This window comes from Paroedura picta, chromosome 18 (genome assembly GCF_049243985.1).
Source record: "Paroedura picta isolate Pp20150507F chromosome 18, Ppicta_v3.0, whole genome shotgun sequence".
In the NCBI taxonomy this organism is placed as follows: Eukaryota; Metazoa; Chordata; class Lepidosauria; order Squamata; family Gekkonidae; genus Paroedura; species Paroedura picta.
In genome coordinates this window covers 17277028-17300354 of record NC_135386.1, presented here as the reverse complement: position 1 = coordinate 17300354, position 23327 = coordinate 17277028, and the positions used below count along the sequence as shown (strand labels likewise).

Below are 23327 nucleotides of genomic sequence, written 5' to 3'. Positions count from 1 at the left end.
TATGTTTTATTTATATACAAGTATTTATATAAATATATATTTTATTTGCATACATACTTTCAATCTTCCTTGCTTACGTTTACAACAGGGCAAGAAAAAAAGAAGGGCAAATGCAGGGCTTCATCGGCTGAAACAGAGCATGCGCAAAGCAAAACTGAGAGCGCATGCGCAAAGCAGGGCTTCAGTCGCCGTTAATGTGTATGCGTAAAAGGAAAAGAGGTCACGGTAAGGGCAGCTGAGTAGCTTCGCTAATTACGACTGCACATGCGTAAAGGAAATGAGGGCAGCCCGTGGCTACAGGCGCGGCTTCTGAGCATGCTCACGGGGCACTGGGTCAGCCGGAGCCACCCCAGCTCTCTTTAGAACTGCTTGTCGCGTAGCAGCCGCGGGAGAACTGGAACTAGCAAAGATCCAAGCCCTCAGTGAGGCCCAGGGTGGCGGATCTTGAACAAAGGAGGAGCTAGCACAGCCTGGGCTCCTTTACCAGCTGCACCACAGGTAGAAGTTCAACAGGGGGAGCTTGGACCGGGAAAGAGAGCGGGTCAGCTCGGCCTGTGGGGCTGCAGCCTGTCGCGTATAAGGCCTTAAGGGTGGAAGGCTTGTCCATGCCTGAGTCTGGAAGGAAGCATTTCTGGGGGGGAGGGGAGAAAGAGACGAGAGACTTGACCAGTTGGGTGTCTGCCTGCAAAAGGGGTTTCTACTAAGGCTGGTTTTGAATCTGGAGGGGAGTGGCTTTTTTCTCATTCGGGGCACGTCCTGTTTTCCCTTGACAGGCCCTTCTGGGGATGCCAGCCCCGAGTGCGGGTGAGGATGCCGCCCTCGCCGACAGGACCAAGGAGGCCCTGCAGACAGACCTCTTGGCCGCCGACCTCAAGTGCAGCTTCTTCGCCTCCGCACTGCAGAGCTACAAGCGGGATTCTGCCCTCCGGCCCTTCCCGAGCTTTTACGCCACCGAGGACCACAAGGACTTTGAGGCATTGGTGAGTTGGGGGGGGGGGGGAGAGATCCATGCAACCAAAGCAGGATCCTGCACACCATGGAAGACTGCCTTCCGTCTGCTGGAAGCGGGCTTCTCACACCTGACTGTAACCTTAAAGTAAGGGGGAGCGGCCTCGTCCCCCCCTGGGATCCTGTCTGCACAGCAGGGCTTGTCAGAGAGAACCAGGACAGGAGGAGAGAAAGAGTCCAGGAAGGCCATTCGTGTACACACACCCCGCCCGGGATATTTCCCTTGCTCTCCAGGAGCCTCTTACATATATGTACGTGTATATGTATATGGATGTATGTATATATGTGTATGTATGTGTGTGTGTGTGTATATGTATATATATGTGTGTGTATTTGTATATATGTGTGTATATATATATATATTGGTATGTATGTATAAATGTATGTTTGTATATATATGTGTGTGTGTTTGTATGTGTATATATATGTATGTATATAGGTGTATGTGCGTATATATATGTATGTGTGTTTGTATATTTGTGCGTGTATATGTATGTATGTATGTGTGTATATATATGTGTGTGTGTCATTCCCCGGAGTCCATTTAAGCTATATATACACACGCACACACACACATAACACCAAGGGACAAGCTCACACACATATACGCTAAGGAGCCAGCTTCTCCACCGTATAGCTGTGGAAAGTTTGCATTCTTTATCGCCAGCCTTTTGCGTTCGGATTCAAGGCGGACGGCACCGACTGGATGGTCAACAGGATGGGGAATTCAGCTAACCATGCGATAGGAATTATTTTAAGAATGTATTTACTGATTTATTTATTTTAACATTTATATCTGCTATTTCATTTATTTTATGATCTATTATTTATCGTATGGCAGAGTTACACACAGGAAGCTTATATATATATATATATATATATATAATAATATAAAACATGCAGCCATGATGGGACAATGGTGATGCAGCCTGGATAGGCAATTCCCTTGCGTGTTTTCGTTTTTTGCCTGTTTCTTTTTATTGTTTGAGAGATCCAGCATGGTGTAATAATTAAAGAGCAGTGCCCTCTAATCCGGAGAACCGGGGTTGATTCCCCACTCCTCCTCCACATGCAGCCGGGTGACCTTGGGCCAGTCCCAGTTCTCTCAGAGCTCTCTCAGCCTCCCCTGCCTCACAGGGTGTCTGTTGTGGGAGGAGGAAGGGACAGGTGTTAGTAAGCCACGTGGGGCAAAGCGGGGTACAAAAATCCAGCGTTTCTTCTATGGTCCCCTTTTTGGTCCTTGAGCCTGGACAGTTTTTCCCAGGATTTGATGGATGGATGCAATCCCTGGAAGTCGGTCCCAACAAGATCTTGCTTTTGCTTACCCACTAGAGGTCTCTGTTGAACCAGGAGAGACGGTCAAGAGAAAGAAGGAATCTCCGTACAGCCATGTGTTTTCCCCCTCTCTCTTTCAGCTTTCAGATGCAAACACCTTGGTGAGCTTGAAAGAGCTCCTCGCATCTCCCCAGAGCGCAGCCCGAAGGACCTGGGAGTTGCTGGGCTGGATCCTGACCTCCAAGGCCTTGACCATCCACAGCACTGACAAAAAGGAGGTAAGAGCAGGTGTAGGCGAGCGGGCGATCAGGTCCTCTGCTCCAGGCGATTCCCAGGGAAGCAGTTCTGTCCTGGACTCTGGGCCCAGATAAACAAATTGTTTGTTACGGTCATACAGCAGCACAAGGATACTTTTAAATTTCGGAGGCCAAGGAGCGGGGTTCCCCCCCCCCCCACTAAACCAATAACTTTAAGAAACCTTCAGGTGGGCGGCCATGTTGGTCTGAAGCAGCAGAAAAAAGTTTGAGTCCAGGGGCACCTGGAAGACCAGCCAAGTTGAGTCCCTGCCAGTTAATTATTCTCAGCATGCCACAATGAAGGATACATCTGCCCATTAACCTTCGAATTTTGACATATTCATTTCCTTCGCTCTGTTTCCCCCCTGGGATTAACCCAGACAGTCACCTGATAAAAGGTCCAGTGGCATCCTTAAGACCAACAAAGATTTATTCAAGGCGTGAGCTTTCGAGTGCAAGCACTCTTCCCCAGACTATGAACTGACCATCATGACAGTGGGAATATATAGCAAAAATTAGTTCTGTTAAAAAAGCTCACGCCTTGAATCAATCTTTGTTGGTCTGAAGGGTGCCCCTGGACTCTGATTTTGTTTTGTTGTGCTGCTTCAGACCAACATGGCCACCCACTTGGGTCACCGGATAAATTAAGCTTGTTATTCCTGGTTGGCCCTGGAGCTTGTTGAGCATCCTCCTCATGGGGTCTGCTGATTGGCTGCTCCCCCTCCACCTGGATGTACCTGTTGGTAGTTCCCACTTCACTGCATCCGGAGAAGCACACTTGCCCATGGAAGCCTATACCCGAATATAGCTTAGTTGGCTCTTCAAGGTGCCCCTGGACTCGAACTCTGTCCCGAGAGAAACCTTGCTTGCTTTTAAGTACAAGAAGATCCAGGAGCTGACCGGCTTCCCCAGCACTGCAGCCCCCGTGCCGGATTTCCTGTTTGAAATCACCTACAGCGGTCAGATGGACGCCAAGTTCGAGGAGACGCGGGGAGGCCGAGACCTCATCTACGCATTCCATGGGAGCCGCCTGGAGAACTTCCACTCCATCGTACACAACGGCCTGCAATGCCATTTAAACAAGGTGAGCATCCTACCCCCCGTTTTGCAAATGTCCACTGCTGAAAAGTGCGGCAGCCTTTGAGGCCTCCTGGCCCGGGCAGGGCCGAACGCACTTCGGGTCCATGCGCAACTCCCCTTTTATGCTTTTGCAGACCTCCTTGTTTGGGGAAGGCACCTACCTGACCAGTGACCTGGGCCTTGCTCTCCTCTACAGCCCCCACGGACTCGGCTGGCAGCACAGCACCCTGGGCCCTGTCCTGAGCTGCGTGGCCGTCTGCGAAATCATCGACCACCCGGACGTCAAGTGCCAGGTGCAGAAGAAGGGTGAGTCACAAAGGTCTCGGGTTCTGCCTTCGGCCAAGCCCCATTTGCTTTGTCTGGCAGTGGCTTTCCATTTCTCTCTTGGAGGATATGCACACCCTGCTGCGTCATGCTGGCTCCGTACTGCTTCCTATATTTATTTATTATATTGAGACTTCTAGGCCTCCTCTCTCCTTGGGCCAGGAAAAGAAGGTATACTATCAGAATAGAGTAAAAAAAGAGTTGAAGGTTTGTACCCCACTTTTTACTCCCCAAAGTGGCTTACAATCGCCTTCCCTTCCTCTCCCCACAACAGACACCCTGTGAGGTGGGGCTGAGAGAGCCATGAGAGAACTGTTGAGAGAGCTCTGAGAGAACTGAGGTGGCCCAATTGTCACGCAGCTGGCTGCATGTGGAGGAGGAGTGGGGGAATCGGATTTGGTTCTCCACCGATTTCTTAACCATGACGCCAAGCTGGAATATCCTTCGTGACCCATGGATTTAATCAGGGCAGAGGTTTATCTCTATGCAGCCTCTAAAATTGCATCTCTGCTTTGGGTCCCAGATACTGATTGTAGTCATTGCAACTCGATCCAGGTTTTAGAAACTATTGTATTAACTTTGCAATGTCTGGAGCCACTGCGTAATTACGACGCTTGACCGCTGAAGAAGACTGTTTGGCCGAAAGGCTCAGAGTCCCATTGGGCCTGTGTTTGTTAGAATTGTAGGGTTTTGTTCTGATCCGAGGCTGCTCTTTGGGCTGATAAGTGTTTTTATGTGTAGTAAATAAATAACACGTTTGTTATAATACATTGAGACACAGCATTACTGGGCCTTTAAATTTGGTTTTCTTCTTCTTTAACCTCCTGGTTCTTAATTATGCTAAAAGTGTGCCGTGAGCATTTTTAGTGCTCAGGCTTCACCGTTGTTGTTATGCCATTTCTCGTCACACACATGCATGGACACACACACGCCCCTCTTTGTTCTGATGAATCTCTTTGAAAGGTCTCTTTCCCTCCTGGCCAGATTCGAAAGAAATCGACAAGAGGCGAGCCAGAGTGCGGAACAGCGAAGGGGGTGACGTCCCCCAGAAGTACTTTGTGGTCACGAACAACCAGCTCCTCCGGGTTAAATACCTGCTGGTGTACTCACAGAAGCAGCACCGGAGGTAAGCAGAAGGGGCCGAGCAGCGTGGAGTGGTCAGAGCAGCTTTTCCAACCTTTGGACAGTGGAGGAGCCGTGGAAATATTTTCCAGGCTTCGAGGAGCCCCGGAACTGGGCAGGAAGTGATGTCAGCTGGCCACGCCTCCCTGCCACGCCTGAGGAGGACTGATGGGGGAGAGGAAGGAGGTGGTTTAAGGCAGGAGTAGGTGCCCAGGCCCCGCCCCCTTTCCAGGCATGCTAACCACACAAGAGCGTCACCCCCAGGGCAATGGAAGTAGCTGGTTTCCTTTCACAGTAATGCCAGGAATAGCTAGTGGCTCAGTCCATTAAGGCAAGGTAGAGGGGAAATGCCAGGGAGGTCCTGTGAAGGCTCCAGGGATCCTTGGTTGGGGGTCCCTTGGTTAGAGTATCAGAGGAGGGCTTGGGACATGCAGGCTCGAATCCCTGATTTGCCACGGGAGTTTGCTGGTTGCTCTTTGGCCAGTTGTTCTCAGTCTGTCCCACCTTACAAGGTTGTTGTGAGGATAACCTGGAGGAGAGGGGAACAGCATAAGCCGCTTTGAGTCCATATTGGGGTGAAAGGTGGGGGAATAAGTAAAGTAGAATAAAATAAACCCAGTGGAATAAAAGGATTTATAGCTCAACTAAAATAAGGATTCCTCGGCCACGATGAGGATCTGAAATCGGCAGCCATTAGAGTGACAGGAGGGGGAAAGTCGTGGCTTGACCCTCTGGACAAGATTTCGCCTGCAGTTAAACAGCAGTCTGCAAAACCCCGTTTTAACTCCCCCCCCCAATAAAACAGATACATTGTGGGAGGTCAAGAGAGCTCTTTCCGTATTGTCCCTGTCTGCCAAAAAGTCTTTGCATTCCGGCTCAGTTAACAACAGTACCGGTCCCCCCCCCCCCCTTTCTTCGTAGGCCTGCCAGCCAGTCTTGGCTTTCGAAACACTGTTTTGCCATCACGATGACTTTCTACGTGCTCCTGCTGTTTGCCATCGGGGCTTGCAACTCCCCGACTTTCGCCTACTACTGGAACAAGATTTTCGACGTCGAGCAATGAGCTTCTCGCCCCAACAGGGACGCTGCCTGTTCACGACGTGCCTTAACGCGGGAGCTGTCATGTTTTTGTGAGGCTTGCAGCTCCCAAGCACCGGAGAGGGCCGTGGGGAGGGAGGGGGGGAGGGAGGGAGGGAAGGAGGGGACGGCCGGAGCAGCTCCTGTTCTCTTCAACTTCCAGGCAGACTTGGACGTCAAACGTGGAGCTTTGTCTGCTTTCCGTGAAAAAGAAACATCCTCTCTTCCCAGCCCTGGGGTCGATGGAATATGGCTCTGCAGCTCGTCCGAAGGGAAAGATACGCCAGGGGGAGGAAGTGCTGTGGGAAAGCAGTTGGGGAAGCTTCGTGTGGAGGCAGCCAGGGGGCTGGGGGGTGTCCCCCTACACAGAATCGCAGCGCTTCCGAGGCAGAACGCCCCCCACTGCGTATCTTTCCTCTGAGCACCCCTCGAATCCCTTTGTCTGCTCTTTCAGGTGTGGGCCATGAGCCAGACTCCCTGAAAAGCCTTTTGAAAGCAGGCAGGTTTTGGAAGAACACCTGGCCCGGCAGGCGAAAGCATACTTGGGATTTTCGGCTCCAGACGTGGTACCTTTTCTCAAGTACGATAGATGGAGCATAAATTTATTTTCCTCTGGTTTTTAGGGGGGTTTTTTGTAAAAAGAAAGGGAATGGTCTTTTGGGAAGGAGGGCGGGACAATCAAAACGTCAAGACTTCTTTGGTTTGCTTGCAGAGGCTGATGGCTGACTCTGGAATTGGCTTCTTGTCTGCCTTTAGTTTACACCCGGGAATCAGGTTCCTTGCAGGGTATGTGCCAAAGACGTGGGTTCGAGTCCCGCCGGCAACAGCGGCCTCCCACTGTCAAACTCAGCCCCTCCGTTCTGTGAGACGCAGATGATACAAGCCCTAACGCACAGGCCGATGTATGAAGGCTGTTTCAATAGATGCATCATAAAAACACCTGGACCATTAAAAGGCTGTTTTCTTTTGGCACAGAGTAATGTTATTCCTGTGTCATGCTGTGGAATAGGGGTGGGGAGCTGAGCATGAAAACTCCCCAGGCCTGTGTGCTCTTGTCTAGCGTAGCAGGGATCTTCAAGAGCAGGGGTAGTCAACCTGTGGCCCTCCAGATGTCCATGGACTACAATTCCCAGCATTCGCTGGCAGGGGCTCATGGGGATTGTAGTCCATGGACATCTGGAGGACCCCAGGTTGACTACCCCTGTTCAAGAGCACTTTGTGATCGATAGGCCAGGAGATGGGGCCAAAACGTTTATTCGTCCTGGTCTGCATACTGGCTTGAAGCTGCCTGTGACCCTCCACTCCATGCTGACCCTCTTGATTAGGTTCTCCATCTGGGCCTTCGGTTCACTCTGGGCCTCCTTTCCCGTTCTCCTGTGTCCCCCCTGAGCGTGGGCTTCGTCATTGCATTGAAGCACTCAAGGTCTCCTCAGCCACAAAGGCTGGGCTCCCTGCCCAAAAAGCATCGATTCTCCCCCAACCTCCCCAAGGTCATTTTTAAAACAACAGTGAGAAAGAGTGTGTGGGCGAGGGGGGGCTCACAATAGGAAAGCCCCCAGCGATAGGTACTCTGGGGTAAGAGTGTGGGACTCGGATCGTGAGAGACCTGGGTTTGAGTCCCCACTTCTACTGTGGAAGCTGTCTGGGTAACCGGGGGCCTGTTGCAGATCCTCGGCCTGGCCTGCCTCACAGGGAGGTCGCTGTGAGAGTGGGCGAGAGAGACTGACGAGCTAAAGTCCCAATTGGGGAGAAAAGCAGAGCAGAAATAAAATGCAAAATAAACAAGAACCCCGCAACAAATGCCTGTCCCTCCCCCTTGGAATGGGAGAATGAAAAGTGTGGAGTGAGCCTGAACAATGGGGAAACAGCAGAGCCTTTTCTGGATCAGGGCCATGTGAACCTATTTAACTAGAGAGCTAGAATGAGAACTGGGGGTAGAATATTCTGTTCTGGCCCAAAGACCTCCAGGCATGCCCCTACTTGTCCGTGGCTAATTACAGCTGTACTCATGACGCAAATAGCTGGGGCTAAATCCCAGACTGCATGTATTATGGTGCTGGGAAGGCATTCAGGAGTGAAGGGCTCAGGGGGACCCTACTTGTCTCTGGGAAATCCTTTTGTTTCCTGGCTCTTGCCTACCTGCCGGTCCCACGTCCCACGCAGCAATGGGAACAAGCCCACGCTCCAAGACCTGCGTACAAGTTTGACATGCAAACAAAACCCAACCGGCCAGAACCATCCTGCCTCGCCAAAACAAAAAACAACACGCGCATTCAGTCGGGGGGGGGGGGAAACTTGCAGATGAAATAGGTTTTCAAGAGCGGATATTTTGAAATGCATCTGGCCACTGAAGGCCACAGGTTCACAGGAAACAGATGCTACCTCTGAGCTGGAGAAACCTCTGCTCCTGTAGGGAGGCTGAAAGAAACAGATTCTGGATAAGTGCAGGGCTTGTTGCTGGCCATCCTCGTTCAAATTAAATTAGGAGGACTGGTAAGACCCTTTCCTTACTTGGGGTGTGGTTCCATTCCCTCCCCAGGACTCCTTTCTTCCCAGGTGGTATGAGGAGTGAAGCATTTGGGTCCACATCCTGAGGCAGCCATTTTGGGGTGATGCTCGAAATCCCAAATGTTAGGAATCCATGGCAGTGGGATTTCCTACTCAGCGCTGATTCACACATGCGCGTTCACCATAAGAGCATAAGTGAAGCCTTGCTGGATCAGGCCATCCCTGTGCCAAACAGAAGCCACCAGGAGGTCCACCAGCAAGACCAGTGCACCAGAAGACCTCCTGCGCTGACCCCCTAAGCACCAAGAACACAGAGCATCTATGGTCCAACCATAAGAACATAAGAGGAGCCCTGTTGGATCAGGCCAATGGCCCTTCCAGTCCAACACTCGGTCACACAGTGGCCCAAACTCAGGTGCCACCAGGAGGTCCACTAGCAGGGTCAGAACTCCAGAAGCCCTCCCACCGTTGGCCCCAAGAACCAAGAAGCTCCAGACATAAAACATAAAAGAAACCATGTTGGACCAGGCCAGTGGCTCATCCATCCAGTCCAACACCCTGTGTCACACAGTGGCCAAAATCCAAGTGCCATCAGGTGGTCTAACCAGAAGCCCTCACATGTCCCAACCACCAAGAGTACTGAGCATCAGGCCCCAGACCTCATGTTCCTTCTCTACCTTGTGGCTGGTGGCCACTGGGGGACCTCTGCTCCAGATGTTTCTCCATTCCCCTCGTGAAGCTACCGGTGTTTGGAGCGACCACCACTTCCTGCAGCAGTGAATTCCACCTCTTCCTGACTCTTTGGGTCAAGAAGTGACAACTAGCACGTTTGAAGGGAACATCTAACAAGGGTCTTAAAACATCTTAACGGAGCGGGGTCATACACTCCGTTGCAAGTTTTCATTTCGACACGGAACTAAGGTGGTCACGGGCAAATCTCCCTTGGAGGGGCACAAATCCCCTCTAGCACACCGTGTTCAGCGTCCCCCCGTTGGAAGCACTCAAAGCCACCCCCCCACTGTCGTGATAATCTCTGTTCTTCTGGGACACGGACACCAGCTTGCTTCTCTCCTGCCGGGTCATGGCCAGCTCGAGACCCCGTAGACATGTCTTCATGTCCTCTCGGAAGGACGGGGTGTACAGCCCGTAGATGATGGGGTCGGTGCAGGTGTGGAGCAGGCCGAAGAGAAACAGGAAGTGGTTGACGTATTCCGGCATCTGGCTGATCATGTTCGGCTGGAACCAGTACCACAGGCCCAGGAGGTAGTAAGGGGTCCAGCAGATGATGAACGAGGCCACGATCAGGATGGTCATTTTGAGCGTCTTCATTCGGGCCTTGGAAATGTGGTCGTCTTTGCCTCGGGCGAGACCTGTCAGGGAATGACCAAAGAATAAAATGGGGCATGCGGGATCAATCTATTTGTTTTATTGGCTTTTCAATGTGATTCTAAGCTCAAGTCTTTATTCCCTGCTTTATTGTTTCTATTTAACAAATAGTTGGATTTGAATGCAGTAGCACCTTAATCTTTCTTGAGTCTGCTGTGACTTAAATGGGGCAAGAGACCAGGTCCCGAATGCAATTGTGGTGTAGCCCGCCAAACTATTTTTCATCTGTCACAGAAAGGTGAGCTTCATGCTTCCCTAGGAGATGTGATAGAGCTCTTTGCCCTCTCCCCAGCTGTGACTGAACGGATCGAAAACTTAGATCTGGGGGGATTGCTCAATCTCTCTGCATGACCATTGAACCTACTTGGCAGCATATTTTATATTATTACATCCTTCCTGTGTGCAACTCTACCATACGATAAATAAATAAGAACAACATCCCTGTGAGGGAGGCTAGCCTGAGAGAGTGTGACGGGGCTGAGTTCACCCAGTGAGCTTCCCCAGCTGAGTAAGGACTACCCCATGCCGTCTCTGTTGTCCAAAGTATGGTTTTGCAGGCTGGGCCACCCGAAGGTGCCAGAGCTAGACCACCTAACGGCACCTGGCTCCAACATAGAAGCTGTCCGGTGGGCTCACCTTTATTTATTTTCAGCTGCTTGGTGATCTCGAACAAGATGCGGACGTAGCACACGATCATCACGCTCAGCGGGGTGACGTAGAGGGTCGTGAAGGTGAACATGTTGTACGTGGTCTCCTGCCAGTGTTGCTGGAAGCTGCCATGCGTCACGCACTGGGTGAAGTTGACCCCTGGGACGGTGTGCAGGCGGAAGAGGAAGAGCTGAAACGAACCGGGTGGGTGGGTGGGAGAGGGAGGGAAAGAGCTCAGTTGCCCAACCGGAGCTTCTGTGGGCAGGGCGGGGATCTGAACCTGGGTCTCCGAGATCTGGAGTACTCTAACTCATGGGTCCCCAACATGGTGCCCACCAACCCCTTTCCTGGCACCCACGGAATTTTTTAGAAAGGTGACAAGACACGGTGGCAAAATGGACTGTTTACGCTAACTGAAGAAAGGAGGATTGTAAAGATTATGAGGAAGGGGAGAAAGTTGTGGGTGTTGTGGGTTTTCTGGGCTGTGTGGCTGAGGCTGGCAGCTTTAGTCCCTGACATTTCACCAGTAAGTGTGGCTGGCATCTTTAGAGGTCGGACATGGCAGGATGGGAATCTCTCCGTGCCAAAGGGTGTAGTGTGTGAACAGTTGCAGGGCATTTCATTTATTTCTTGGTTTGTTCGAGAGTGTGTGTGCAACCTATCACATTCCTGCCTTATCTTGCCACCCCCCCAGGGGAGGGACTGGAGCTAGGAAACACATTTCCTTTTTCTGGGTAGAGTTCATTAGGAAGTCCATCCAGATTTTGCTGTGGCTGTGTGGAGTTCATTAGAAAGTCCGTTCATCAAAGTCTTGCCTGTCTTATCTGATCAACCATCGCAAGGTGCTTTTAGAGTCATGATCTTTTCTTTTGTGTATTGAATATATTACCCAATGTAAAATGAATTTTGAATAATTACACTATTGGCTTGGAAGGGGCCCTTTTCCTTTTCTGCATCCCTTTTGTACCACTATTATATTGTTATTTCCTTTTTAACAAATGTTTAAAAAGCGCCTCAACCACCACACAGCCAGGCCTGCCGTTTGCCCTTCTGCTTTCCCGGATTCTTACCTGGGGAGACGCCAGCAAGATGCTCAGAATCCACGCAACGCAGAGCATGATGCGGTTCCGGTGGCTGGAATTAGCAAACGAGAAGGGGTCCAAGATGGCCGCGTGGCGGTCTAAGCTGATCACCACCAGCACCAGGGCGGCCGAGTACATGGCAAAGAGCTTGAGGAAGTTCAAGGTCTTGCACAGCCCGTCCCCCGCGTACCACTGGACGGTGACGTTCCACACGGCGTCCAACGGCATGACGGCCACGGTGACCAGCAGGTCGGCCACGGTCAAGCTCAGGATGAGCATCTGGACGTGGGACTTGCGCCGCTTCCTCACAACGCTGGCGAAGATGACGGTGTTGCTGCACGCCGCAAAGACGAAGAGACAGCTGGTGACCACCACACGGACCTTGGCAGCCACCGTGAATGTCGGCTCGACCCAGGCCTTTGGGCAGGCAGAAACAGAGCTGTTCTTGTCCACGGCGTCACATCTGTGTGGAGGATGCATCAGGGGCTCTCCTTCAGTCATTCCCTGGAGGAAACCAAAGGCAGATTTTCGGTTTTTTTAAGCTGAAGTCTACAGAATTGCTTGTGGGTTGCACAGAGTTCGAGGCCTCGTCTCAAACAAGTTCTGTCTTATCGGCTTGCAAACTTGCATGGCAGAACGGGGATTTGAATCCGGGTCTTCGACTAACCCCGGCACGCCTGATGGAAGGATCCCAGCCAGTGACAAAATGTATCTTGCTTTGTGGCAGGGCAAATGTGGAGGCTATTTGGCTATTTGGCAAATGGGAGTGCCAACGCCATAGCGCTGGCTTCAGCGAGGAAATAAAATTAAAGGTTTGTTCGAGAGTTTGTTATTTTTTAAAAAATATATCCCTGCTTTTGTCTTCCCTTCTGCTCAGAATGATTTCATCATTGTACAACTATTCACAGATGGGAATAACAGGTGTGTGTGGGTGTACAAATGCACATATAAGGCACATGGAATGGGCTGCCTCAGGAGGTGGGGAGCTCCCCCTCACTGGCCGTCTTCAAGCAGCGGCTGGACAGATCCTTCTCCTGGATGCTGGAGGCTGATCCTGCACTGAGCAGGGGGTGGGACTAGATGGCCTGCATGGCCCCTTCCCCCTCTAGGATTCTATGAGTCTATAAGAAAATAGAAGTAAAACATGCTCAGGATAAACACACATCCCACGCCACCGACCCCCTAGAACACGAAGCCAGGCCAGGAGAAACAAGCAAAGAGATTCCCATCCGGCCGTACCTGGTCTCCACATGCCCTTCAACGCAAAAAGATGTTTGCTGGGGACTCTGCTTCTCAGCAGGTGCCAAGTCCTTCCGCAGCCTTCAGCACCACATCTCTGCCCTGGCGCCCGGGATGCGAAAGGTGAGCCGGGCAGCGAGGGCCAGGACTGTGCTTGCGGGCGAGAGGGTTGCCATCTCAGGAATGCCTGCCTTGAAGTGGCAGCTAACGGTAACACCCCCTCCCCTTCCCCCCTTCCCAACCAGATTACACCGAGCTCAGAGATTTGCTCGGAAGGCAAAGCAAGAAAGAAACACACACCGTTTCCTTGCCAGATCTCGGCTTGGCGCTCTGTGGACTCCCGGAGGGCTCTGTTTTAGCTCTCCTGCCAAGCTCTGTTTAAAACACACACGCAAGGAGTGGCGTTGTGCAGCCAGAGACCTGGGAGGAAAGCGAAGCCAGGGTCACACCTGGGAATCCTTCCATGTTGACCCCCAAAGGCAGAGATCGAAAACGAAACCAGGATGTGGCCAAGCACCCAGTGCTCATCTAAAGCAGGGATAGTCAACCTGTGGTCCTCCAGATGTTCATGGACTACAATTCCCATGAGCCCCTGCCAGCAAATGCTGGCAGGGGCTCATGGGAATTGTAGTTCATGAACATCTGGAGGACCACAGGTTGACTACCCCTGATCTAGAGTACATCCCATCTATTTAGCTATACACCCAAAAGCGTCTAAACGCCACTTAAAAACCACATTCCGATAGTTCTGCATAAAAGACCCTCTGCTTAGAACGCAGACAAAATGACCAAACGTTTAAATACACGTTAAAACGTGCACATTTTATACGACTACAAAGACCTGGAATCAGCCCTACAGTTCGGCTGGCTCTCTGCAATAAACAGGCTTTTCATCGCTAAGGAAATGCGAGTGGCAAAGAAGTAACTCGTATTACTAGAGGAATCGTTTTAGCAGTCGCTTGAGCAAGCTAGAAACTCAAACAGGAATCCGACTGAAAGAGGGCCCGGTCCCTTTAATCTGCCTCCCAAAACATTGTCCATGTGCCAGCGAGGGGCGGGGGGTGCGAACCAACCAAATCATGTTCCAGGTTTGAATTCCCCAAGAGCAGCTAGAAGAATTACAACGGGCGGGTAGAAAAATCAGCATTTCTGCCCCTCTCCTTTGCCTACGTGACATGAGATCTTTTCCGTGAAATTCCAGGGGTTATTTTCTCTGCTTGCTGCCCATTGTCCTGTTTTCTGGATTAGGCCCCTGTTATAATAACTCTTTTTTTTGTCCCCCAGGATGCAAAGCGACCCACGCTGGAAAGAAAACCTTTCCACTGCCAGAACAGCTTAACTAGGTTGGAGTAATGCCACAATAATTTCCTCAGAAAGTTACAGTCACAAGCTGACTTTGCAAGTAATCCAAAGGGACGGGTGGGATCAACAAGGGGGGGGGGGTATGACCCAGAATCCCTTAGAGAAGTTAGGGGAACGGATATATCATCATCTGCTGCTCCAGCAGGACAAGTTTGGCCATCACCTTCCAGGTGAGGCCCAAAATTACAACTGATTTCCAGCCAGCAAAGGTCAGTCCCCTTGGGTAGTTACTCAAGGTATAAGGAACATGTGTATGAATATGGAAGCTTGCACCTGGAATAAAACTCTGTGGGTTTTCAAGGACTCAAACTTGGTTCTGCTGCTTTAGACTAACATGGCGACCCACCTGAATCTATCTGAAGAAACAAAACTTACACCTGGAATAAAAACTTGGTGGGTCTTAAAGGTGCCCCCTGGACTCCAACTTTGTTCTAAGTCAGCCTTGAGAAAAAGTTGAGAAACCCCTGAAACATTCTCCAGGTTTCAAGACACCCCAGAAGTGGCACAATTGTGCAGAATATAGTTGGGAAGCAGAGCTGTGGACACACCTATCTGGGACCCCTCCCCTTCTCACCCCCTCCAGGCCCACCATTGGCCATTTTGGGAAGGGGGGCAGGTTGATATGGTCATATCACCTGATAAATGTTTACCAAACTTTAAAAACTATTTAAAAATTAATCAACTCCCACCCGTTTGGGAAACCCTTCCAGTGCTGTCAAGAAACCCCAGGGTTTCACAAAACCCTGATTGAGGAAGCCCCCTCTAAGTGCTTAGACCAACCCACCTGAATCTAACTGTAGTCATGTTTGTGCGCACAAAAGCTTATGCCTTGAATAAAACTCAGTTGGTCTTCAAGGTGACCCTGGACACAAACTTGGCTCTAACTGCTCCAAACCAAAATGGTGACCCACTAGAATCTACCTCAGGTGAATCACTACAGAGTTCTTGTGTGGGGAGATCTCCTGCAGAAGCCAACACCAGAGAAACAGGCATGGCCGATTCTGCTTGTGAAGCCAACGCAATACGCCAGAAGTGGAAGGATCATTAATCATGGGAACAACAAAGATCCTTCTGCAGTGACTGAGAGACAATCTCTGGTTACCAGAATCCATGACACAGCCTGAAAAACAGGCTGAAAGTTTGGCATATGCGTCTTTCGATCTGCTAACTGAGCTCGCAGGATGATCAGGGTGGGTTGGCACCAACATCTGGAAACAGCTTTGAAGGACATGCAAAGGTCTCCAGCACTGCTGTGATCTCAAAGCGTCTTTCCGCTCCATCAATGGTGTCTGTTTTTATGCTTGTTTGTTTTGCTGGTCTCAGCGAACATCTGTTTGGAGGCAGAGATGGGGTTAGCCAATGGGCAACTGGGGAAGCCAATGCAGGCACTGCAATGGGGGGAGCGCCACAAAATTTGGTAGCACCCCGTAATTAAGTTGTTTTGTTTGTTTATATTCAGGTGGGTGGCCATGTTGGTTTGAAGCAGCAGGGCAAAGTTTTGAATGCAGAGGCACCTTTAAACCCAGTAAAGATTTATTTGGGGTGGAAGCTTCCATGTGATGCTCTGTCCCTCAGACAGGTTCAGGTGGGTGGCCATGTTGGTCTGAAGCAGCAGGGCAAAGTTTGAGCCCAGGGATACCTTGAAGAACAACAAAGTTTTATTCAACGTGTAAGCTTCTGTGTGCGCACACATCTCATCAGATACTTTTAGTTATTGTTTCTCATATGCCTTTCTCACTTGGACTCAAGGGAGATTACACAAAGTGAGTCAATAAAGCGGATGGATGGGACAGTCAAGAAAAAATATTAGGGTTCTGGAAGTCCAGAAATGGGACTGAGAATATTCACATTAAATAATACCAAACTCCACAGCAGGATCCTAGTTCCAAGAAGCTAGTCACAGTGTTTGGGTTGATTCTAATAATTTAAAATATGCTTTTATTATATACTAGCAGCAAAGCCCGTTTTACAGATGGGCTGGCAGCTAAGTGGCCTCCCCCAGTTCTCCTGGCAGTCAGGATGCTGGGCAGAGTGGCATGGATGGTGTGGATTTCACCCAGTCAGTTCTCCCTGCCTTCCTCCAGTGAGACCAGGCCTTCTGTGCCATCCCTCGGCTTACCTCATGGCCGCTCTTCCTCCTCAGTCCAATCATAGAATCATAGAATCACAGAGTTGGAAGGGGCCACACAGGCCATCTAGTCCAACCCCCTGCTCAATGCAGGATCAGCCCTAAGCATCCTAAAGCATCCAAGAAAAGTGTGTATCCAACCTTTGCTTGAAGACTGCCAGTGAGGGGGAGCTCACCACCTCCTTAGGCAGCCTATTCCACTGCTGAACTACTCTGACTGTGAAAAAGCAGCACAAAGGAATAGGAGGAGGAGAAGAGTGTGAGGATGAGCCTGATTGGTCCTCAGTTATGGACTGCCTGTTGGGGGCATGTCCCCAAATGAGGGCCAATCAGCACGTCGTTGGATGGGCCATGCAGTTTTTATATTATGTGATTATTCAATTTCTAACAGCATTTTGAGGGCAGAAAGGCAGGATATAATTTAATTGTTATGAAGCAGGCAAATGCAAATGGTGTAACGAGAAGTCCAAAATTCTATATTGGAAAAGGTTTTGCATTTCAGGGGCTACTTTTGACTTAACCAACATGGCAACCAGCCTTTCTTCTTTCACGTGTTGTTCGGAAGTCAACGTGATGCAGCCAAGGAAATGTCGTCCCTGTCTTAGAGTGTCTAGTCAGAGGGACGATGTGCCACGCAAATAAATATCAATAAACATGAAATCATTTCCTTGGGATGGGAGAGCAATGAGCTCACTTTCACACCAAAATCTTTGTAGAGCCAGGCGTTTTAAAAAAATACACTCATTGCCATTTTAATAGTTTCTTTAATCATTATAAACATCCTTATCTAGCCTTAAGTCCCAGGGCAAACCGTAGAGAGGAGATGTCCAGCCACAGATGCTTACTCTAGTAAAAGAGTAAAAGAGACCACAAATAGCCTCCACTGTTGGAATTCCAACAGGGTTCTCGGAGTTTTGGAGCAATAAAAATCTGTATTCTGCATAAATGGAGCCCAAGTTCGGTGAAATGGGAGTTGTCAGTGATTTGGGTGACCAGATGTCCTCTTTTTAAAAGACATGTTTGTTTGTCTTTGGTGTCCATCTTCATTTGAGCTCTTTTTAAAAAACTGATGCAAATGGTCTTTTTAGTGAGGTTGGAAGGTTAGGCATATTCCTAGTTAGAAGTAATTATCGCAGCTTAAAAAGGTGGGGTATTTAAGAGGAGATTGGCCATAGAGATCACCTGTTTGAATTTGCCAGTCGGGAAATAGTTCCTCTTTTTTTGCTTTTCAAAATAGCCCTACATTAATTAATTGCTGTTGGTCGTAGTAGTAGAAGTAGTAGTAGAAGTACTAGTGCTAGTAGTAAACTACTAGTAGTAGAGTGGCCAACCTTCAGGTGGGGCCTGGATTTCTCCAAAATTACAATGGATCCCCAGATGACCCCAGCGTCATCACAGATCCAAGAAAATGGTAGTCCCTCCCCTCCCAAACTCCAAGCTCCACCGCTGAAATCTAGAATTTCCCAAACCACAATCAGCACCCCTAAATAGTATTAACCACTTTGATGTCTGTATAGCATCAAAGCTCAGAACAGCAGACAATATTAAAACACATCTAACCATCAACAATATTGTATGTAACTAATGCAAGAATAGATATCACATATTTCAGATATTGGAACCTAATCCTAAATCTGTGGGATAAACTGCCGCTGCTGGGATCAGGAGCAAAACCTATTCTGTAGGTGCTCCAGGTTACCTGTTGATCAGGTAATGGCCTCACCTCAAAATTGCTTCTTTCAAGAAGGGGTGTGGCAAAGGGGTGGGGCTTCAGGACTGAGATGCCCCACCCTCTCCGGTGAGTTACATTTTGTCCTACTGATGCACCACTGACTCTAGACCTACATGGTACCAAGTTGAGTGAGTGACCTGAAGGACGCTTCAGATGAAGGAACAGGATGCTCTGGAAATTTATGTTTAGTTTAAATAATCTCCTCCATTTGGAAGCCAGGGCCCCTCATAAAACAAAAATAGTTTTCCAGTGATCTGAACGCTGACTTAATTCCTTGTTTACCGAAGCCAGCGAGCGTTCAAACTTCCATGAATATCAACGGAAAGGCGGCCTGGGTCAACAGAGCGCGTTTTGGAAAATCCCAGAGCGCTAGCCCAGATGTTCCCCATGGGCCAGTTAACATCTGCATTGCCCAAGAAACATGAGAACTGCAGCTGCTCTTCCACAGACCGAGAAGGCGCTGAAGAACCAGGCCTTGTCTGCCTCTGACCCATCTCAAGGAGATGATGAGCCTTCCCACCCAAAGCATTTGCAGATGTTGATTTGGACACTGAGCAGGCAAATCTAAAGCGAGGACGCTGATTAAACGCTGGGCTTTATCTCTTCCGTTGGCGTCTTTTGTTCTTAGAAGACCCAAAGTGCAAGCAGGTACCACTAGAGGCCTGGAGTTTTCCTAGAATTACAGTGGATCTCCAGACTATAGAAATCAGCTCCTTGGGGGAATGGGTTGCTTTGGAGGCTCCTGCCCTGCCCAGGCACTACCCCCGAATTTCCAGGAATAACACAACCTATAGTGGACAACCGTCCACCAGCACCACCCTGTATCTTTGAATGAGTTGTTCTCTCTTGCCCCCCAGGGACGGACCAGAACCAATGGGATGAAATTAATTAAAAAGAAATTCCATCTAAACCTCCGGAAGAAGTTCCTGACAGTTAGAGCAGTTCCTCAGTGGAAGAGGCTTCCTCGGGAGGTGGTGGGTTCTCCATCTTTGGAAATTTTTAAACAGAGGCTGAATAACCATCTGAAGGAGAGGCTGATTCTGTGAAGGCCCAAGGGGGTGGCAGGTGACAGTGGATGAGCGATTGCATATGAGAGCTTACACAGTTAGCTGTGTCTGGTGAACTCGACATCTCATAGATGGCATCCCAAGGGCAGGGGTCCAACCCTCAAGAAATTCAACCCAACTGGGTAGAGTATAAAACTGTAGTCACCGGACATGTGTCTCTTGCACCGAAACAGAATCAAGAATCTAAACGTGTATAATCTAACATTTAAAGAAGAAAACAAGAAAGCAAACACAATTATTGCGCAACAAAACACAATCTGAATCCAGAAGAATAGTTGGTTTTTACAATCATACGATCGTCTCCCCTTCCTCTCCCCACATCAGACACCCTGTGAGGTGGGTGGGGTTGAAAGAGCTCTGACAGAACTTCTCTGTGAGAGCAGCTCTAATAGGACTGTGACTAACCCAAGGTCACCCAGCTGGCTGTATGGGTAGAAGGGGAGAATCAAACCCAGCTCTCCAGATTAGAAGCCACTGCTCTTAACTACTGCACCAAGCTGGCTTTCCACTTTTTGTGCCCACTTTTTGGAGGATTGCAATCTAGGGTTGCCAGCTCTGGGACTGGAATTTCCTGGAGATTATTGGGGTGCAGTCTGGGGAAAGTATAGCTCAGAGAGGGGGGAGAACTCCCCATAGCATAGTCTGCCCTACAAAACAGCTGTTTTCTCCAGGGACACTTATCTCTGTTGTCTGGAGATTGGTCATGAAGCCTGGAGAGATCCAGGCCTCACCTGGAGGTTGGCAACCCTACAGCCTTCCTACAGCTCCACTGTCAAGCGCTCCCAAGTGCATTTGTGAAACCATGGCCCCCACATTTGTCCCCAGCTTTCTTCCAATATGTTTTTGAGACACGGCGTCCATCGAATTTCCTCGCCCAGTTCTCATTGGTGAATCGCTTCTTTGTGCGGAGAGGCATGCCTTCGGAGTCCCCCCCCCTTCTTTTCAAAGGCAAAACTGTTTGCTCAGATTTATGATTTCCTGACGGGCACAGCTGCGGGGAGTTTTGCACCCTCCCACCCTCGCAAGCCACCTGTTTCCCGGCTGCTTCACGCTCCCGATAGCTGAAAAACTACACTCTGCTTATGGATGGATGGTTCGCCCAGCGCTGAGACCCTGGAATTGGGACAGGCAAGGCTTCTGGAGTGAAGAAATAAGTCTTTGCAGAAAGAGGATTCACGTCAGACCTTTTACCTGCAGTGTAAGCTCCTCCCGCTATTTCAATGTGCAAGACCAACATACAGTGTGCAAAACTGGTTCACTTGTCTATCTGCCCGCATGCAAGGTTTCAGGCATTCCGGTCAGCTCGGCATCACGTTCTATGTGCCCCCCTGCTCATTTAATATTTATGTATTTATCCTTTGCTTTGAAGCACCCTGGACAGGATTCCTATTTAATATATTTATTTCACAGGCTGCTTCCACGAGGCTCGCTACTGGGATGCTGGGTTAATGCGGCAGAGTTTTTGCCCGGTACTATAAATGTCTGCAGTACACAAATCTCCCAAGAAGTATATTGCAAGAAGAGGAAGAGCTGTTTCTTATATGCCACTTTTCTCCACCAGAACGAGTCTCAAAGTGGCTTCCAATTGCCTTTCCCTTCCACTCTCCACAACAGACACCCTGTGAGGCAGGTGAGGCTAAGAGAGCCCTGATATTACTGAGGAAGAAGAAGAGTTGGTTCTTATATGCCGCTTTTCTCTATTTGAAGGAGTCTCAAAGTGGCTTCCAGTCGCCTTCCCATTCCTCTCCCCACAACAGACACCCAGTGAGGGAGGGGAGGCTGAGAGAGCCCTGATATTTCTGCTCAGTAAGAACAGCTTTCTCAGTGCTGTGGCAAGCCCAAGGTCACCCAGCTGGCTGCATGTGGGGTAGTGTAGAATTGAACCCGGCTCAGCAGATTAGAAGTCCACAGTCTTAACCACTCCACCAAGCCGGCTCTCTAAAAAATGGTGAATGTAAGCATATTCAGGTTGATCTGGTTCATGTTAAAGTTACAGTCCAAAGGCAACTGAATCAAAAGAGGACTTTCCCTCTTTGACCAGCTTGTGCATGGGTGTACAAGGGCATTGTCTCTACAGGAGAGACCTGTACAGACATTTATGTTTCCATGGAAGGCCATGTGGAGAGAATGAGAGGACAAATGTGTGTCTCTGTGGAAGGCCATGTGGAGGGAAGGAGATGACATCTGCAAAGATTTTTCTTGATAAGTCATAGCACTGCTTCCCAGCGTTCTTTGCATCCAGATCTTCTTTCTTCTTTTTGTAGCACAGACATCTGCCTGTCCTGCGGCTTCAGCCCAGACCGGTCTGCTCCGGAAATCACGGTTCGGTTCCAGACGTTAAGCTGTTCTTCAGATGTTCGTCTTCGACAGAAACAACCCTGGAGTATCTTAACCTAGACAAGGCCCCGAACAACAACTGGGGCAGGAAAGAGACTGTCGGGGAGATGAAGGGAGTGCCTTTGGCAAAGGAGTCTGTTTGTATGGATGGGATGTTCCAAAACAAGTACAATTTAGCAAGCCGGGAACTCTGGCAGAAGATTTACTGGCGGCGTAATTTTGTCAAACAGATCACTTCATTTTGGAAAACAGTTGAGCAAATTCTATAGACGCAGATCTGAGGGTTGTTGGCTGGCAAAGTGGAGTTTCCAGAGTTCCCACTCCTTGAAGACCAGGACAGACAAAAGTTGCATTCATTCATTCGCCACTGCTTTGCTTGGAGGCTCTCTTGGGTCGTGGCTCTGTTATCGGACATTAGTGGAACCTCTGGGACATCAGTGGAACCTCTGGGTACAAAGGCAGTCTATCTCTGGATAGCACATGCTAGGGACAAGTCAGAGAAGGCTCTGGTGGCTTATGTGAGCTTCTCAGAGGCATTTGGAAATACACTTCTAGACTGGGTGGGACTTGGTCCTGTTTCTTATACAGGATAGATCTTAAATGCATAGGCCAGGGGTAGTCAAACTGCGGCCCTCCAGATGTCCATGGACTACAATTCCCAGAAGCCCCTGCCAGCATTCGCTGGCAGGGGCTTCTGGGAATTGTGGTCCATGGACATCTGGAGGGCCGCAGTTTGACTACCCCTGGCATAGGCTATGCAAAATATTAGCAGGCCTGTACACAGAATTTTTAAAAAAGGGGGGTAGTTTTACAATACAGAACCTTTGTGAAACTTCTTAATTAGTTCTTTCACACTTTTTCTTGAATTTTTAAACCCTTTTTTCTATTATTATGATTTTTATTTATTTAAGATAACAAAACCGTTAAAAAAAAACCCTCCCCACACCGGCCGTCAACTCATCCCCCTCCCCAGAACTATAATAATTATTATGTATTCATTACCTTTCTAAACTGCCCTTCTGAGGCCGGCTCAGGGCAGTGAGCATACTTAATTATAGACCCAGTTAAAACAATAAAACATTAAGCATTTATCATACCTTAACAGTTAAAACCAGTTAATAACTAAAATATCAAACAGCCATATCAAACAGCTGAAGGATTTATTGTTGACAATAAGTTTATCCCAGGATGGAAATTACAAAAGCTCAACGGAAGAGCTCCATCTTACATACCCTCCATCTTACATGCCCCATTTTTAATAGTTTTTCATTGATTCAATGAGTATCTTTTTGTATTATTTATTTTCCTTAATATTTTTTTTGGGGGGGGGTTACCCCTCCATCCCTCTCTCTTAGGCACAACCATGGTTGAGAATGCATCAGCCATTTATCCCCAATTTTGACAGATTTATCTCCTTCACTACTCTCTCCCCCCTGGCGTGGAATTGAACCCAAAACAATGGTAACCTTGTTTGCCAGGTTTGTTATATCCTCTTTGGCCCCTGAATATGTTGACTAATTTAGGGCTAATTTCCCCTCTGCCTATAACTATAGACTGGTAATTCCCATTTTACTGTGTCTGCGGAAGTTTGTGCACGCTGATACCCAGAATGAAACTTGGTTGGTCTGAAAGGTGTCCCTGGAGTCAAACACCGTT

The 23327-nt window shown here is 49.1% G+C and overlaps 2 protein-coding genes across 4 annotated transcripts in view; one reads left to right on the top strand and one right to left on the bottom strand.

Moving 5' to 3' along the window:
• Positions 1-309: 309 nt before the first annotated feature.
• Positions 310-7172, top strand: PARP16 (poly(ADP-ribose) polymerase family member 16). 2 transcript variants are annotated; one of them, XR_013227415.1, is made up of 8 exons: positions 310-498; positions 774-980; positions 2424-2561; positions 3457-3663; positions 3794-3965; positions 4968-5109; positions 6027-6762; positions 6895-7172. XR_013227415.1 is itself a non-coding variant. In XM_077317798.1 (7 exons), the coding sequence occupies exons 2-7, from the start codon at positions 786-788 to the stop codon at positions 6166-6168; spliced, it is 996 nt and encodes a 331-aa protein (XP_077173913.1). In that variant the 5' UTR covers positions 310-498; positions 774-785; the 3' UTR covers positions 6169-7172. The 2 variants fall into 2 exon arrangements, 1 of the variants encoding a protein (XP_077173913.1); XM_077317798.1 differs by having other exon boundaries at positions 6027-7172.
• A 1819-nt stretch (positions 7173-8991) lies between these two features.
• LOC143828087 (gonadotropin-releasing hormone II receptor-like) overlaps positions 8992-23327 on the bottom strand; it is a 21600-nt gene continuing 7264 nt past the window's right edge. The window contains exons 1-4 of one of the 2 annotated variants that reach the window (XM_077318299.1): positions 13046-13214; positions 11795-12310; positions 10713-10914; positions 8992-10060 (exon numbers count right to left, since the gene is read on the bottom strand). In XM_077318299.1, the coding sequence (XP_077174414.1) occupies positions 9654-10060; positions 10713-10914; positions 11795-12307 (1122 nt within the window). In that variant the 5' untranslated portion in view covers positions 12308-12310; positions 13046-13214 and the 3' untranslated portion in view covers positions 8992-9653. Of the gene's footprint in view, positions 10061-10712; positions 10915-11794; positions 12311-13045; positions 13215-23327 lie in introns of those variants that run through there. The other variant, XM_077318300.1, reaches the window with a different exon arrangement.